The 16,727-nt window shown below is 35.2% G+C and overlaps 1 protein-coding gene and 1 pseudogene across 1 annotated transcript; both read left to right on the top strand.

Annotated features, from left to right (window-relative positions):
* Positions 1-1,143: 1,143 nt before the first annotated feature.
* LOC138313972 (uncharacterized) lies at positions 1,144-14,128 on the top strand. The gene is made up of 3 exons (XM_069254193.1): positions 1,144-1,269; positions 12,303-12,612; positions 13,335-14,128. Exons 1-3 carry the CDS (start codon positions 1,222-1,224, stop codon positions 13,682-13,684), a joined length of 708 nt encoding a protein of 235 aa, XP_069110294.1. The 5' UTR covers positions 1,144-1,221; the 3' UTR covers positions 13,685-14,128.
* On the top strand, positions 13,798-15,964 carry LOC138313971 (uncharacterized; annotated as a pseudogene).
* Positions 15,965-16,727: the final 763 nt, after the last annotated feature.

Here is a 16,727-nt window from a genome sequence, read left to right as displayed (position 1 = left end):
ATATTGTCTTCGACAAAATTCAAACATATTTAACAACTTGTTAACCGGAAATATATAGACTATTCTAATAAATTTCCAGAATGGCCAATCTTCAAGTCTTCAAATGTGCACAAAGTTATGTTAGGCATTCAGTTGGGCATATCATATGTATTTATACATAATTTATATTCTGCAGCGTCACGTGTATTCAAATGTTGTGTTTTTTCTGACTGTTCAAAAATGTAAGTCAGATTAATTTTTGCATGCTTGAGCATGCAAGCATGCACGGGCGCTACGCCACTGCTAGTAATAGGACATATTTCAGTTAAAACCAGCATTTATTTCTCTTTTCTCTTTCTCGTTCTTTCTTTCTTTCATTCTCTACGTATTTCTACAAGATATAACGCGTAAGTACAAATGACAAAGAGAGAAAAATCCAGTCTATGTGTAATAAATCTTGACAGAGCTTGAGAGGCCGCCTAAGCGCCAAACGTGACGTAATCTTGATATTGTGACGTCACAATGATTTTGAAACGGTAATGATGTAAATAAATTGGAGATTTATTACTTGCTTTCTTCGAAGTTGTGTCAATGCAGGTTCATCTAAGAAAAATATTGCGGGGACTATTTTTCATTGATATGAAATTGCCGTATTGTTTAATCAGCTGATCGATGCACGAGAAGTGTATTCATAGTGTATTCATAGTGTTTTCATAGGCAAATATTTGTTTTCGTATGTTGGTTGATTCATGTAGTGACGAAACACTCAAAATGGAAATATATGTGTGTGGCACTCGTAAGCGATAGCTTGCCAGGTGCTCGCATCTTTTCACGATTTCCCGAAAGAAAGAAACAGCATCGGTCAAAAATTAAGTCATTTTATTTAATTGTATAGCATTACATATTTATGATTAATAATATTGTAAACTTTACCTTCCGCAAACGTTTTTTTTTATAAACATGACAACAAACACGAATACCGTACGTAGCTCATATAAGTTATAATGTACTACAGTATAAGAGAGCATAAACAACACGTTATTTACTATCAAAGGAATAATAATCTATTCAGAAGAACGTAATCAGCTAATATTTCCGGAAATACTGATCCGTACGTTTTCTTTTTTGTAATACTACTCTGGTTCCGAGAATTATTCAGTAAAACGAAAGTACACGTATGCTCTATGTAATATAGTATTTGTAGTATCGGTTTTGGCACGGAGAGGTTGAGAGCACTGCCAGATGTCTGAAATATGTTCGGACTATCGAAGAATAGTTACAGATCTGGTGGTAGGTAGTCAAATCATTACTATTCATCAAGGTTTTTTTTCTTCTGTACATCAGTAAGGCTTGTTTATTTAGTGTTATTTCTGAGATTCAGTGTGATGAGATAGTCGGCTGTCCGTATTTGATCAAGGTATTGAAAACATTCATAACAGCGTAAAATTCTAGAATCTCAACTACTATTTGGTTTTGATGCATTCATGTCTTCACATGTATAGATAAAAAGTCAACAATATATATATTAGTGCTCAGTCGGCCATATAAAACACAATGGTGTGTTATACTCTACAAGCTCTATTTTCTATTCTTTCATATTCTGAATGTGATAGAGTTGACTATTTGTAGTACAGTATGTATGGAACATATTAACTGACCCTGGACTTAGTCTAGCGTTAAAGTTAACTCATGATATAGCTACCTTTGAATATTCGTAATGCACATATAAAAGCTTATATGTACATGTACGTACAATGCATGTATACATGTACTGTTCTAAATGATTATTCGGCGCAATTTTTTTAGTCTATATGAATTCATTATTTACTACAATGAACTTGGTTTTGAACGTAAACCATTCTACTATCTACAATAAAACCAGTTCCTTTTTGTAAACTCGATCAGTTTACGTATACATACATGTATAGTGCAGGTGGTTACCTGGCCGCTGTCTAAATATAGTCAGACATCCATGTGTCTACCTGTGCAATATAAACCTGTATGTTAGGCCGAATAACTGATCGATATCAAACTTCACGTGATGCACTACTGCATGACGAATGGTTTAAATATATCTCGTTTACAAAAGAAGTGCAGTGCAATATATCGAGATTTTAAATGACACGTTGGTACGTTGTGTGTCGTATGAATACCAGCTTTTACGATCATTTAATTTCTGTTATTGAATTCCTCTGTGTAGGCTGTATTTTATCTTTCGTTTTCGGCTACATATAATAGATCAGGCTGTCAGTCTCAAACAAGGACGTATATAGGGAAGGATAAGTCACACTGGGTTTTGGGCAAGTACGGCGCAGGTCTGTGTTTCACTAAAGGGACTAACTTTTGGCCTAACGTAGGTCCGACTAAGCGATTTAGTCTAAAAGTTAGTCGGTACTTATTTCCGTTTCGTCAAGCAGCCTACGACCGGTCGTAAGTTGGCAACGGACTAAGATTTGGACTAAAGTTAGTCCTGACTTAACCAAGGACGTAAGCATGCGCATTGTTTACTTTCAGTTCAGCCGCGCGGTGTCTTTTATCTTAGCTAATAAAAACATCATAAAAGTGATTATGAAGATAAAAAAAGGGAAATTAAACATAATTTTTTTCGATGTTTATTCTATTTCCGAAACAAAAATTAACATTGATTTGTGATAATTATTATAAAATTGGAGCACACATTATACATGTATAAGGGTCAAAGAAGTAATATCAACATGATTTTCCAGATGACACGGGATCCCGTCAAACGTACGTCTGTTGGATACGAATTACTTCAAATGGTAAATATGGGACAAAGAAGTAATTCCAACCGTGTGGACAAAAAATTGTCAAATTTTCAAAGCGATCTGCCCCTTTATCAAGACAAACATAACGAACACAATTACATAATATGACCACAGGGATCTGAGAATTAGTTACAGATTATAGAATCATGGACCCATCAGAGTGCCCTAAGACCATTTTTAGACGTTTAAGAGGTCTAGATTAAAAAAAACGATAAAAAATCATACTCTACATGGTACTATATACGAGAAGGGTGGAAAGAAAGCCTTAGACTCCAAATTTCTAACCCGCCTACCTTTAGCGGCTATAAAAACATTTTCCTAGTACATCGTCATAAAAACGGTTACTACCGTTGAAAAGAGCCCCATTATGACAAACATCTTGAAGCCATCTAATTAAAAATGCATACTGGTTTCGTGGCTGATATAATATGCATGAGTGAGGCTTCGGCTGTAATCTTATTGGCCGGCTATAAAAAGTCCACAGATGTATATAATGAAATGCCTTTTCTTTACAGATGTTCATATCGTAGTTGAATGATGATGGAGGCGTTGACTTTCAGTTGCATAGTTTTTATTTGGTTCCATATACTGTATATACTTAGTACAGTGAATAAAGGACCATATAGTCCTATACATCCTGACGGGAATTACAATCATAACTTCTCCGTCTACTAAAATACATGTACAAAATTATTTCCATGCTTCCTAGTGTTGGTTTCGTCATAGGTGTCCTGGTGTGAAGTGTGTCATGTTTGTAGTGTATGTTGTGTCCGGAGTGTCTGTGGGGTGTCTTTCGGGTGTCTATGGAGTGTAGAGTGTGTTTAAAGAATATCTCGTGTGTCTCTTATATATTCGATACCAGGAAGCAGGAATGGCGTAAAGGTCACGATTTCCTAAAATTATGTCAGGCAATGATTCAATAACAACTTCCTAGTTATGAACTGACTTCCTATATGGGCTTAATTCTTAGACGATGTTCCTGAATCAACTGCCTGAAGACATATGCACATTGGTCAATCAAATTATCAAGTTATATATAGCTTACTTTCACTTAAATCTTTAAATTAAATTTCCATTTCAAGGCATCGTTATACTACATTCGCCATATACTCATATATGATTTCAAATTAGCTAAAATTTGAAATCATTATGCTACAAAAGTAAAATTAAATTTCCATATTAAGGCATCGTTTATACTAAAAACATCAAGTTCACTGTGAAATGTGCAAAAAAAAGAAGATATTGTCAAAATTAACATAACTGTACACTATTCTTTTGCCATACAATGTAAATATTTCAACAAAACACATTAAAATAAATTTTCGGGTAAATGTACAATGTAACAATGATGTTTGGATTGACATATGTTGATGATATTAAGTGGTATGTAAATTAATGATGTTATCAATAAAAAAAATCCTAACTTCTGTATGACTTTTAAGGTTCATGATATGCTGTTATCAGAAGGAACAAATGAAAATGAAATTGGAAGTTCTTTGTTATTGTGTAAAAAAAAGTGTTGTGAATTGTGTGTGATATGTTATTAGAACGTCGGAGCAACAACAATTAAATGTGTGTGTTATATCACATCACTACTCCGCCTCTAACATAAAAAATGGGAAGTTTATAAATACGTTTCATTCTCCATGCATTAGCACGTGAGAGAAACTTCCCATAAGTATATATAATATGTAAAATGTGTATACGTGTCAACAAAAAAAGTAAGGTATAAATTGTTAAAGAACTTCCATATGAAATATTAAGTATATAAAAACAGCATAATCATGAACAAGTCATTGTAAAAAAATTAATGCGACTTGGATGAGGTTTTTTTTTTAAAGTAAGATGTAACGTGTATTAGAAATTTAAAAATAAAATGTTATAAAACTTTTTGAAAAATTGTACTGTTAATATGAACAGTTAAGCTACCGTAATTATCAAATATATATTAATAAGATATCTATAAGTGTTTTTTGACCTGGGGCACAATTTGTCAAAGCGGAAGCAGATATGTCTTCAGGCAGATACCTGACCATTAAGTATGTAAACAGAAAACATCGTAACTGTTCTAAGACATTAGTGTACTACAGTATATCGAAGCATCAACACGTTATAAGCTACAATTGAATAATAATCTATGCAGAAAAACGAAAAAGGAAATATTACGGAAATTACTGATGTATACGTTGTACTGTTTATAAATGCTGTAATTACTAATGGTTCGAGAATTTGAGAGTAAAAATGAAAATGTATGTCTTGTAACCGATCGTCTTAACGGAAACCGATGAAATATCGTTACATCGTAGAATCTCTATCTGGGTTAGGAGTCAAAGTGATACTATTAAAGGTTTTTTTTTACTGTGTACATAGTAAGGCTTGTTTTTTTAGATGTTATTTTGAGAATCCAGTGTGATACCTGTGTCAATTACTGTCCGTTATTTGATAGTGCATGAAAAAATTCATAAACGTTAAATTTTCAATGAATCTCAACATGTTTTGATGGTTTAAATGTCTAGACAGTTTATTTTAAAGAAGTCATATGCAATATATAATTATGTGTCGGCCATTTTAAAAACACGTTGGGTGTTGTGTGTCGTATGAATACCTCTACGAATTTATTTTCTGATTTATTTCTATTCCTGAATGTGATAGGCTGTTTTTTGTAGTCGTATCGGCTATAATAGATTCAGGCTGATGGGACTTAGTAAAAAAAGTTAACTCATGATAAGTCTACCTTTGGTTAATGGGCAATAAAAGCAGGTGTTGTCAATGCATGTAAGGGATGTACTTTTGTTAACTAAATGATTTTTTAGTCTAAAAGATATTCTAATATTACGTTTCGTCAAAGCCTGAACGACCGGTCGTTACTATCTACAAAAATGAAAAGTTCTTTTTTGTAAACTAAAGTTCCATGGTATACATACAAGGTATAGTAAGCATGGTTACCTGGCCATTGTCTAAAAATAGTTCAGACCGCTTGTGTCTTTTAATCTTGCTAATATAAAAGTATGTTAGGCCGAAAAAGTGATTATGAAGATAAAAAAGGGAAATTAAACATTAATTTTTTTCGATGTTTATTTTTTTAAACAAAAAATTCCGAAACATTTCAAAAGAATGCAAGATATTTATTATAAAATTGGAGCACATTTTATACGTTGTATAAGTTGGTGTCGTATGAATACCAGCTTTCAATTCATGATTTTCCAGATGACACGGGATCCCGTCAAACGTACGTCTGTTGTACGAATCTTACGTCAAATGGTAAATATGGGAAAAGAAGGTGTCAACCGTGTGGACAAAACAATTGTCATACGTTGTAAGCGAGGGAAGGATTAAGTCACATGGGAACACAAACATAAAATGTACCGCAGGGTCTGTGTTTCAGTTCTTGTTTAAAGGGACTAACTTTAAATCTACAAATAAGACCCAAGCGATTTAGTCTAAAAGTTTAAAAAAAGTCAAGTTTTTAGAAAAATTTAAAAAAATATAACGAATCTTTTTACATAATATGAACGAGTAAATCTTGAATTAGTTACAATTTTAACGAATCATACCTTCCAATTGTGCTATAAAACATATTTTAGTACATTTAGTCTTTTTTACTAATAAGGTGAGCCCATTATGACAAAAAACGTGTAATCTAATTCGAAATACTATGCATTATTCCATTGTAAAAAAATAATATGAGATAATTATTGGTGAAATCTTATTATTATACATGTATTAAGTCCAAATTTGATATCAACCTTCAATTACTCTACATGGTACTATATACGAGAAGGGTGGAAAGAAAGCCTTAGACTCCAAATTTCTAACCTGCCTACCTTTAGCGGCTATAAAAACATATTTCTAGTACATCGTCATAAAAACGGTTACTACCGTTGAAAAGAGCCCCATTATGACAAACATCTTGAAGCCATCTAATTAAAAATGCATACTGGTTTCGTGGCTGATATAATATGCATGAGTGAGGCTTCGGCTGTAATCTTATTGGCCGGCTATAAAAAGTCCACAGATGTATATAATGAAATGCCTTTTCTTTACAGATGTTCATATCGTAGTTGAATGATGATGGAGGCGTTGCATAGTTTTTATTTGGTTCCATATATATACTTAGTACAGTGAATAAAGGACCATATAGTCCTATACATCCTGACGGGAATTACAATCATAACTTCTCCGTCTACTAAAATACATGTACAAAATTATTTCCATGCTTCCTAGTGTTGGTTTCGTCATAGGTGTCCTGGTGTGAAGTGTGTCATGTTTGTAGTGTATGTTGTGTCCGGAGTGTCTGTGGGGTGTCTTTCGGGTGTCTATGGAGTGTAGAGTGTGTTTAAAGAATATCTCGTGTCTCTTATATATTCGATACCAGGAAGCAGGAATGGCGTAAAGGTCACGATTTCCTAAAATTATGTCAGGCAATGATTCAATAACAACTTCCTAGTTATGAACTGACTTCCTATATGGGCTTAATTCTTAGACGATGTTCCTGAATCAACTGCCTGAAGACATATGCACATTGGTCAATCAAATTATCAAGTTATATATAGCTTACTTTCACTTAAATCTTTAAATTAAATTTCCATTTCAAGGCATCGTTATACTACATTCGCCATATACTCATATATGATTTCAAATTAGCTAAAATTTGAAATCATTATGCTTCAAAAGTAAAATTAAATTTCCATATTAAGGCATCGTTTATACTAAAAACATCAAGTTCACTGTGAAATGTGCAAAAAAAAAGAAGATATTGTCAAAATTAACATAACTGTACACTATTCTTTTGCCATACAATGTAAATATTTCAACAAAACACATTAAAATAAATTTTCGGGTAAATGTACAATGTAACAATGATGTTTGGATTGACATATGTTGATGATATTAAGTGGTATGTAAATTAATGATGTTATCAATAAAAAAAAATCCTACTTCTGTATGACTTTTAAGGTTCATGATATGCTGTTATCAGAAGGAACAAATGAAAATGAAATTGGAAGTTCTTTGTTATTGTGTAAAAAAAGTGTTGTGAATTGTGTGTGATATGTTATTAGAACGTCGGAGCAACAACAATTAAATGTGTGTGTTATATCACATCACTACTCCGCCTCTAACATAAAAAAATGGGAAGTTAAATACGTTTCATTCTCCATGCATTAGCACGTGAGAGAAACTTCCCATAAGTATATATAATATGTAAAATGTGTATACGTGTCAACAAAAAAAGTAAGGTATAAATTGTTAAAGAACTTCCATATGAAATATTAAGTATATAAAAACAGCATAATCATGAACAAGTCATTGTAAAAAAATTAATGCGACTTGGATGAAGGTATTAAAATAAGTAGAAGTGAGTATATGAGAACGTGCATATTATATAATTTAAAAGTGAAAAATGGGGAAATGTATATCATACTGTATTTTGATAAAAATTGTATCAGTTTTACATTCTGTGATATGATGATGAAGCTGTACACACCGGAAAATTATCGAAATATTATATAGAAAATAATGATATGATTATAGAATGAGTGGTTTTTTGTGAGCCTGCGGGCGCCACAATATGGTGTTGTCGAAGTTGAGACGGATCTAAGCAAGATATGTGCTATCATTCAGAGTACCTCTGACCCAACCAGTTACATAATGTTTATAACTGAAATGAATGAGAACGAGTAATTAGAGTTCCAGATTTGAAAAATTGTTTTGATTTTGTGTAAAAGTAATAGGAAGATTACATTGTCGTAGGCCAATGTAAAAAATCAATAGTTATAATAAGTTATTCAAGTCGCATAAAAGTAAGAAAAGGAAGAAAGATCAAATGAGTTCCAGATTCATAGTAGCTGATAAGGATAACAAGTGTCTTGTATAATAAATGACAGATTAATCGAGAAAAGAGAGAATATATATATGAGCTGTATTCGACTTATGACGTTAGAATAGTCTTGAAAAGCGCAACGGACTTGAAATGATCGCTTATACCAAATTAAAGCTGATATAGTCTGAGTAATAGATAAAATATGAAATGAAAGTCATTTCTGCTAAAGATGTAGAGTTCCCACATTATAGTGTATTATGAGTATGTATAAACCTTGGTAGATGAGATAGACATAAAAAACAATGTGGTAAGCGCTGCATCTTGAACTGCATCGAGACTAGATTCTCCTCTCAACGTGAAAAAATATAATATAAAAAAGACCTAGTTGGAAAAATCGTCGAGTGGAAAGATAGACGATGAGACAATGGTGACCCTGTTATATGAGGATACCTGTCACCTACCCTATGTGTATTCTCAAGACATATTGATGGTGTTTTGTCCAATTTACATTTTAATACTGCATGTTAACCATGTCAGCAGAACAAAACCAGACGTTTAAATATATATTGGTAAAAAATTGTATTCGTGTAAATGAAAAATAATGATTTAAAAACAAAAAGGTATGTTGAGGAACTTTTACTCTGTTAGAATGAACATAAATGAACAGCACAAGTCATGAACATTTTAATAGAAATGAAATGTAACAAAACAATATTTATCCAAAAATCTCAAAAATCTGTTAGCTCAGGAAAAAAAATTTAAAATGAAAATTGATAGTATGGTAATATTAAATAATTTAAGTGTTAATGACAGTAAATTATATTTACCACATTGAATTAAAAAAATGTTTACATTACTACATAGACATTTCGCTTAGAACAATTATCATCCTGTTATATGTATGTAAAAGAAAATATAATAATACATTTACTTATACGTTGTACCTTAAAACTTATGATATTTAGATGGAAACTAATTTAAAAAAAAAATGTATAATTATATCAGTTTAGAAAACAATTAAACTCTATACATTACCAAAAAGTAAGTTCCAATATATAAAAACACATTTATAAATGTCCAAATTTTTAAGAAGAAATTACAGTTCATTTTTGTTTGTCTTCTGTCTTCGATCTTCTGTCTTTTAACTTGATGGCTCATTCACGGCGCTGGTTGTGTAGTGGTCAGTAGGGTGTTGTTGGTGGTCTCTGCATTTTGGTTCCTCTTGTTTCGTTCATTGTGTGGTTTGTGGTGATGGGTTTGGGTGGCTGTGTTCTTGTGGCACTGATGATCGTATAGTGGCGTAGCTCCGTTGGTGATATCCGCGGAACCCAAGATTCCATCGCATTGTCACGGTATCAGTATAACGAAATGACCTTTTCTTTAAAAATGTTGTTTAAAGGCTTGCTGTAGGTTGTGATGTTCATGTCGATGTAGTTGAATGATGTAGAGTTGAATGATTATGGAGACGTTGACTTTCAGTTGCATAGTTTGTATTTGGTTCCATATATATACTTAGTACAGTGGATAAAGGACCATATAGTCCTATATTTACACTTGCTAGGCTTGTTCACTATACGCAAGTACTAGCCGATTTTGTTTACCATAACTGCATGGTAACATTGAACTTTGAACTTGCGTATGAAAATGTTCTATGCAACGTAAAGGGGCTACTTTTTTTTTAAAGAAACACATGGCTTTGTTTACATTTTGACGCAACATTACGTGTATATTGTTGTTTTTCATAGAAATTTGGAAAAATATGAACAATACATATATGTTTTATATTTATACATGATACAAACATTTTTTAAAATTAACAATTGTATAAAGAAACGGGAAAAATATCCCGACCGGGGCGACGTGCAGTGCTTTCACTTTTGTTAAAAATGATGGATGTCAAATGTAAACATTACCTCTGTGTCTGTGTTCGTCCTACGATCAAGTCTTTGGGGTGGACGGGCGTGGGACCCTTTGACAGAGGTCAGTTATAAACATATCCTCTTGTCTCTGTTCTTTGAGAATTTAATCGTGTGTATTATAAAACATGCACCGCTAGTAATCCACGTGTTGACAGTTACGCGTCAACACAGCTACATTGTATCCATCGAACACAAGTGAAGTTATTCAATCTATCGATGGCGATGGATCTAAGCGTAGATTATATAATCACATGGCTCCCAAGGATGTAATATCGTCAAGTCAGACGACAATCTCAAACACATTGAGCTACTTGAAAACCGGTTTTTGTCAACTTCTGCAAACTCCAGTGTGTAAGCGTGCGTCAGCTTCGCCTCGCTGCACAACGGTCACCGACTTCACACATGTGGCCGAGTACAAATACTTTATGTTATTACGCTATATATTAACTTTTAGCAAAATTGAATATATATTTAAAAATCTGATCTGATTAAATAAAATTATCTCATAAATTTACTTTGTTTGTCATGTTTATTTAACACTAAAATATTGAACTTTTTTGTCGTCGCGGATGAATAATTCTATCTTACGTGAAGCGTCATAATTCGCTGTTCAATTGAGTAAGCTCCTCCCACTTTTGACCGACTTTTATTGAATAATTACGTCACTTTCCAATGACAATTTGATTGCGTGAAGTATAAATAAAAAGTCGTGTGAGTGTAAATATAGGGATTGGATTGCGCTTTTATGTTAACCATGCTTGTATGGAGCAATTCCTCTAAGAATATATTCAATATGGGGCGCTAACGCGCCCCATAGAATATATTCCTAGAGGAATTGCTCCATACAAGCATGGTTAACATAAAAGCGCAATCCAATCCCTATATACATCCTGACGGGAATTACAATCATAACTTCTCCGTCTACTAAAATACATGTACAAAATTATTTCCATGCTTCCTAGTGTTGGTATCTTCATAAGTGTCCTGGTGTGAAGTGTGCCATGTTTGTAGTGTATGTTGTGTCCGGAGTGTCTGTGGAGTGTAGAGTGTGTAGAGTGTAGAGTGTAGTGTCTATGGAGTGTAGAGTGTGTAGAGTGTAGAGTGGAGTGTCTATGGAGTGTAGAGTGTCTATGGAGTGTGTTTAAAGAATATCTCGTGTCTCTTATATATTCGATACCAGGAAGCAGGAATGGCGTAAAGGTCACGATTTCCTAAAATTATGTCAGGCAATGATTCAATAACAACTTCCTAGTTATGAACTGACTTCCTATATGGGCTTAATTCTTAGACGATGTTCCTGAATCAACTGCCTGAAGACATATGCACATTGGTCAATCAAATTATCAAGTTATATATAGCTAACTTTCACTTAAATCTTTAAATTAAATTTCCATTTCAAGGCATCGTTATACTACATGTATATGTTTGAATAGTAACGGTGAACTCCATATATAGATGTACAACGTCCCGGGAAGAGAGACTTTAGCTCTAGAGACCTGATAATGGGCCTGTATTTTGCTGGGACTACCCAGTTTGTTCAAATGAAAGACCTTGACCTTCATTCAATATGATAGGGATCTATTAGGCTACATTGTATTGTGTTAATTTTCAGATGATTGTAAAGACCCAATGGGCCTCTTGTCAGTTAATTTGTTGTGTTTCATGCTTTCTGTTGTTTCTAAAGTTGCCTAATATACACTGGCAATTAGCTAGTAAAGACTTTTTTTCCCACAAATATGCAATTGTAATTATTTGAAATGTGCACTTATTATATTGTTAATGTATTATGCTTCACAGGATGAGTGGAGCGAAAATGAAGAATTCCCCCCGCCAACGGAAATTATACAAACAAAAGTCTACTACAATTCCAGTCAAATAAATGGAGTGAAACACGCTCGGTTTGGCGTAGACAACACTGCACCCAAGTTATTAGCACGAGACCTACCGGAAATGAATAAGTCGCCATCTTTAAAAGATGTGGAGGACTACGTTTTATTCCGGATGGCCCAATGTAACACACATCAGTCGTCTGCTTCAGAAGGTTTCGACACACAGCTGCAGAAGGAAAGTGTTGATGTCCAAGCTGCTCCACGTGAAAATAAATCAGGTTTGTTTAACATTGTTTACCAGTTGTAAATCTTCACATAATAAAATTGTAGTCTGGGTGCCAATTAGCAATTTTAAACCTAACCCAGAAATAACTGATATAGATATTTATATGCGGAATATTACTTTTCCGTATGCATATATCAAAAGATCCAGGTGGATATGGAGCTCACATCCTTAAACATGGAGTATTTAAGATAGCGTCCAAGATGACCGCTGAAACCATAAAAAATAATGTCCAGTTGACAGCGATCCACCATCCCATTTTAGGTTTATTCCTGTTACAATATCTAGTGCAGGTTTGTCTGATCATTCGTACATGTAATTTGGAGATGCCAACCTATCTCACAAGAGCCTGTCAAGTCAATATCTAGACCTAACCGGAATATTTTTATCTATCAAACCAAGGCGCTTGCTGGGTACGGATATAAATGCCAAAATCTGTCACCGGGTATAAAAGCAAGCAATTGATCTCTGGCTATGAGACTATCGGATAATTTCTGATTTTTTGATGATAAAGTATGCTCGCATTCTTATACCTGAGTGTTGTTTTTGAGCCATTTTTTTACTGTGTGATTTTACAAATTATCACCTTTTACATTTATTATTATAGTCGACTGCCCCACTGTAGCTAATTAAAGACTTATGCATATTGTCGTTTGTGGTAGCATAACCCACTTGCAATAAAAAAAACCCACTAATTAACGCTTCCATTTGTTACAGATTTGTCCGGAGAAATTCCTCCATCTCTCACGCCTACAAGACGATCTCATGTGCAAAGTGCAAATGGTAAGTACGTTACACGTGAAACGGACGAAGAATGGGTCTGCTCGTCTGAAATTAAAGGGAATGGAGAAGGCAAGTTCTGCAGAATTGGGTCAGTCGATTTAAATGACTCGACACATTCTAGAATCAGTGATTCGTCAGTTTCTATCGACAGTTTAGCAGAAGATCAGAAAACAAGACAACTAGAGTCACCATCGTCAGTACCTAAAGATGAATCGTGTAGCAAAGATCCTAAAGAAGACTCCAAACTATCGAAGGATTTGAAGGGGAAAAAAACAAACAACTAGTCCTAAAGATGGTGATTCAAAACCTAGAGTTACAACATTGACTGTGAAATTGTCAGAAACTGTTGAAGAGAAAGACATCCATGACTTCATGAAACAAGCGTCTTCAACACCCGATGGAATTCTCCTATACAACCCAATCTGTCGACAAACACACTGGGCACACTGTTATATATCTAGAGTGTCCTAGTCGTCGTGCTGCTCAGCGCCTTGAGGCCGAGATGAAAAGTAACGGTAGATGCGACAAAAGATTTAGCTGTTTTTATTCATATAAAGACGCACAAACAAACCAAGTTAAAGCATCGTCCAAAGAAACGAAAGACGTTCCGTGTGGCCAAGATCCTAAACAAGATTCCAAACCGTCCAAGAACTCGCGGGAAACGACACGACATAAGAGTTCTACTTCTTCCTTAGCATCAAAGAGGAGCCTGTCTTGTAGCCAAACTCCTGAACACAGATTGCAATCAATTTCAAGGATCCTAATGTAACACGGGCAGCCTAAGTCTTCATCAGAATCAAATAAAGACATGTCGTTTAAACAATTGACCTAAAGAAAGTTAGGCAGTTCATCGTCCCGATAATTTGAAGCAAATGCTGACGTCAGAAACATATGGGATAGAGGGTCGAAACCTAGACCATGCAAATTGTTTGGTGAAATTCGCAAGAAGAAACCGCCACGAGACCAGATATGGACATGCAAGGCTACATTAAATCAACGTTCTTAGCCATCGTATAGAATTTGCCTATACAGGGACAATAATATCGATCCAAACAATGGGAACACAATTGTTCATCTCCAGTGGTCCAAGTCGGCGCGCATGCTCGCAACTCAACGTCTCATAGTCGAGCATCAAAAAGAGTAACAATAAATGGTGAGACAAAGCGTTTGTTGTGTTGTTTTTTCATTTCGAAGATGCATGCCGAAGTTGCTTCCTATTCAACTAATACGGACAACGGTAAATTTCTTCTCAATAAATTATGTAGTCTGATATGACTAAAGAAAGGAGCAGATATGTCACTCACACCACATGACTTCATAAGATTGGTGATCAGGTTCAGCAAAGCTGGAAAAAAGCATGAAGAAAAGCAAAGATAAAATTTTGTCAATCAAAGGAGTACTTTTTTGTGGGACTTTCGAACCGGGAAAAGCGGTTGAAAGATAAGCATGAAAGAGATTTGTGTACTTCACAAAAGACAGGAGTTTTTTTTCAGAAATTTATTGCGTCTGCTCCCAAAAAAATTGTCTATTATACATAGCCTCCTCCGATGGTGTGAGGAAAACATTTGATTAGATATTTATGAAAGCCTAGACGGAGTGATGAATGCAATAGGTGTGAGAAAGCTTTGCCAATGTATGCCAGGAGATCGGATGTTTTGGACGTTGTGACAAACAACCAGGTATCGATCGTCATAGGAGAAACTGGTGGTCAGGAAAAAGTACACAAATGGCCCAATATCTTTATCAAAGCGGATATGCTAATACAGGAATGATCGCTTGTACCCAACCTCGAAAAATTGCAGCAATTAATGTTGCTACCCACGTGGCTCGTGAAATTGGTTCATCAATCGGGCATGTTATTGGATATAAGGTTGGGATGCAGCAGAAGTCAACAGCTCTGACAAAAGTACTTTTTATGACTGATCAATATTTTGCTACAAGAATGTTTAAAGGACAGAAATCTATCGTCGTTTTCCTGTATCATCATTGACGAAGCACACGAGCGAAGTATATACACTGATCTACTCCTTGGTATGATAAAAAGCTGCCTTGATGTCCGCCTAGACCTTCGTGTGGTAATCACATCTGCCACCATTGATCCTGTGAAGTATTTGTCGAGTTCTTCGGTCAAGTGTTCTCCAGTCCTCACAGTGATCAGGACGGATGTTTTCCAGTTTTTTGTCATCTGGAAAGATCCCATTCCACGGAAGAGAATCGTTTTTTCGAACCACTTAGAAGAATGTGTGAGGAAAGCAATTGAGGTTCATAACAACAACCTGGAAGGCGATATTCTTGTCTTTGTTACCTCTCCACAAGGAATCGGAGAAATGTTGCGAAAAGTTCCATGATTACAACAAAGGCGAAGATAAAAATTTCGCATGTTTACAACTTCATGGAAAACAACAGGCTGATGACGAACAGCAAAGTGTATTCTCACGAATCACTGTCAGGACGGCAAACGTTAAAATCGTCCTTTTGCTACAAACAGTGCCGAAACATCCATGTTACCATTCCCAGGGATCAGCATAAGTTTATTGACAGCTGGCTTAGTGCCAAAGAAATGACCACCCGGTAACGAGAGCAAAGTGCGGAACGCTTAACCCATTAGAACCAAAGTCAACGGTTGACAAAAAGTCTCCGCCATATCAGCGGAAAGGTCGTGCCAGGGAAGATCGGGACCGGGTTGTTTGTTAACGGACTAATTACACCTGACGGCTATCGGAAGTTTGACTCATAAATGGGAAAATTGTACGGTTCCAGAGATTCTACGACAGGTGAATCTTTCGTAAAGGCAGTTGGTGGAAGCCTTATAGAACATGAGCGTATGAGCCTCTTGGAGTTTGATTTTTTGTTAATGTCACCTTCATCAGGAATCCATGGAAAGTGCTGCTGAGGAATCCTTGGAGAATCTCACGTGGGCATTATCCGACAGAAATGATCACACATCTCGGCTAAATGAGATATCGAAGCTTCCACTTGAATCCCAAATCGGCGGAGTGTTCATTCACTAAACGCGTTGGAAATTGGAGCGGGCCTTGAATGGAATGGTAATTGCTGCAAGCTTGCAGCGGATCCGTCCATGTTCATTCCGCGCGGAACAGAGGAGGAAGGAGAGAACGTGCTGATCTAAGCAAAAATCCCTTTTTGTCATAATGGTGGGAGATATGCTAACAAACTTAAATGTGTTTAGGTGAATGGTCAAAACAGCCCGGAAAAGGCCAAAGGGAAAATGGTGTTATAAAAACCTCGAATACAACGGCGAAAACAATCAAAGGAATGCGAGATACAGTGAATGAAATTCCTCACATACCCTAAAAAGAGAAATGA

This window comes from Argopecten irradians, unplaced genomic scaffold (assembly GCF_041381155.1).
Source record: "Argopecten irradians isolate NY unplaced genomic scaffold, Ai_NY scaffold_1131, whole genome shotgun sequence".
Lineage (NCBI taxonomy): Eukaryota > Metazoa > Mollusca > Bivalvia > Pectinida > Pectinidae > Argopecten > Argopecten irradians.
Note: the sequence above shows the minus strand (reverse complement) of the source record. Positions and strands in the feature narration are given on the sequence as shown.

Excerpts from the sequence above, each read along its gene's own strand:
- LOC138313972 (XM_069254193.1), top strand. The coding sequence starts at position 1,222 with ATGTCTGAAATATGTTCGGACTATCGAAGAATAGTTACAGATCTGGTG. Across the intron at positions 1,270-12,302 it reads GAATAGTTACAGATCTGGTG|GATGAGTGGAGCGAAAATGA; the intron begins GTAGGTAGTCAA and ends TATGCTTCACAG. Across the intron at positions 12,613-13,334 it reads TCCACGTGAAAATAAATCAG|ATTTGTCCGGAGAAATTCCT; the intron begins GTTTGTTTAACA and ends CATTTGTTACAG.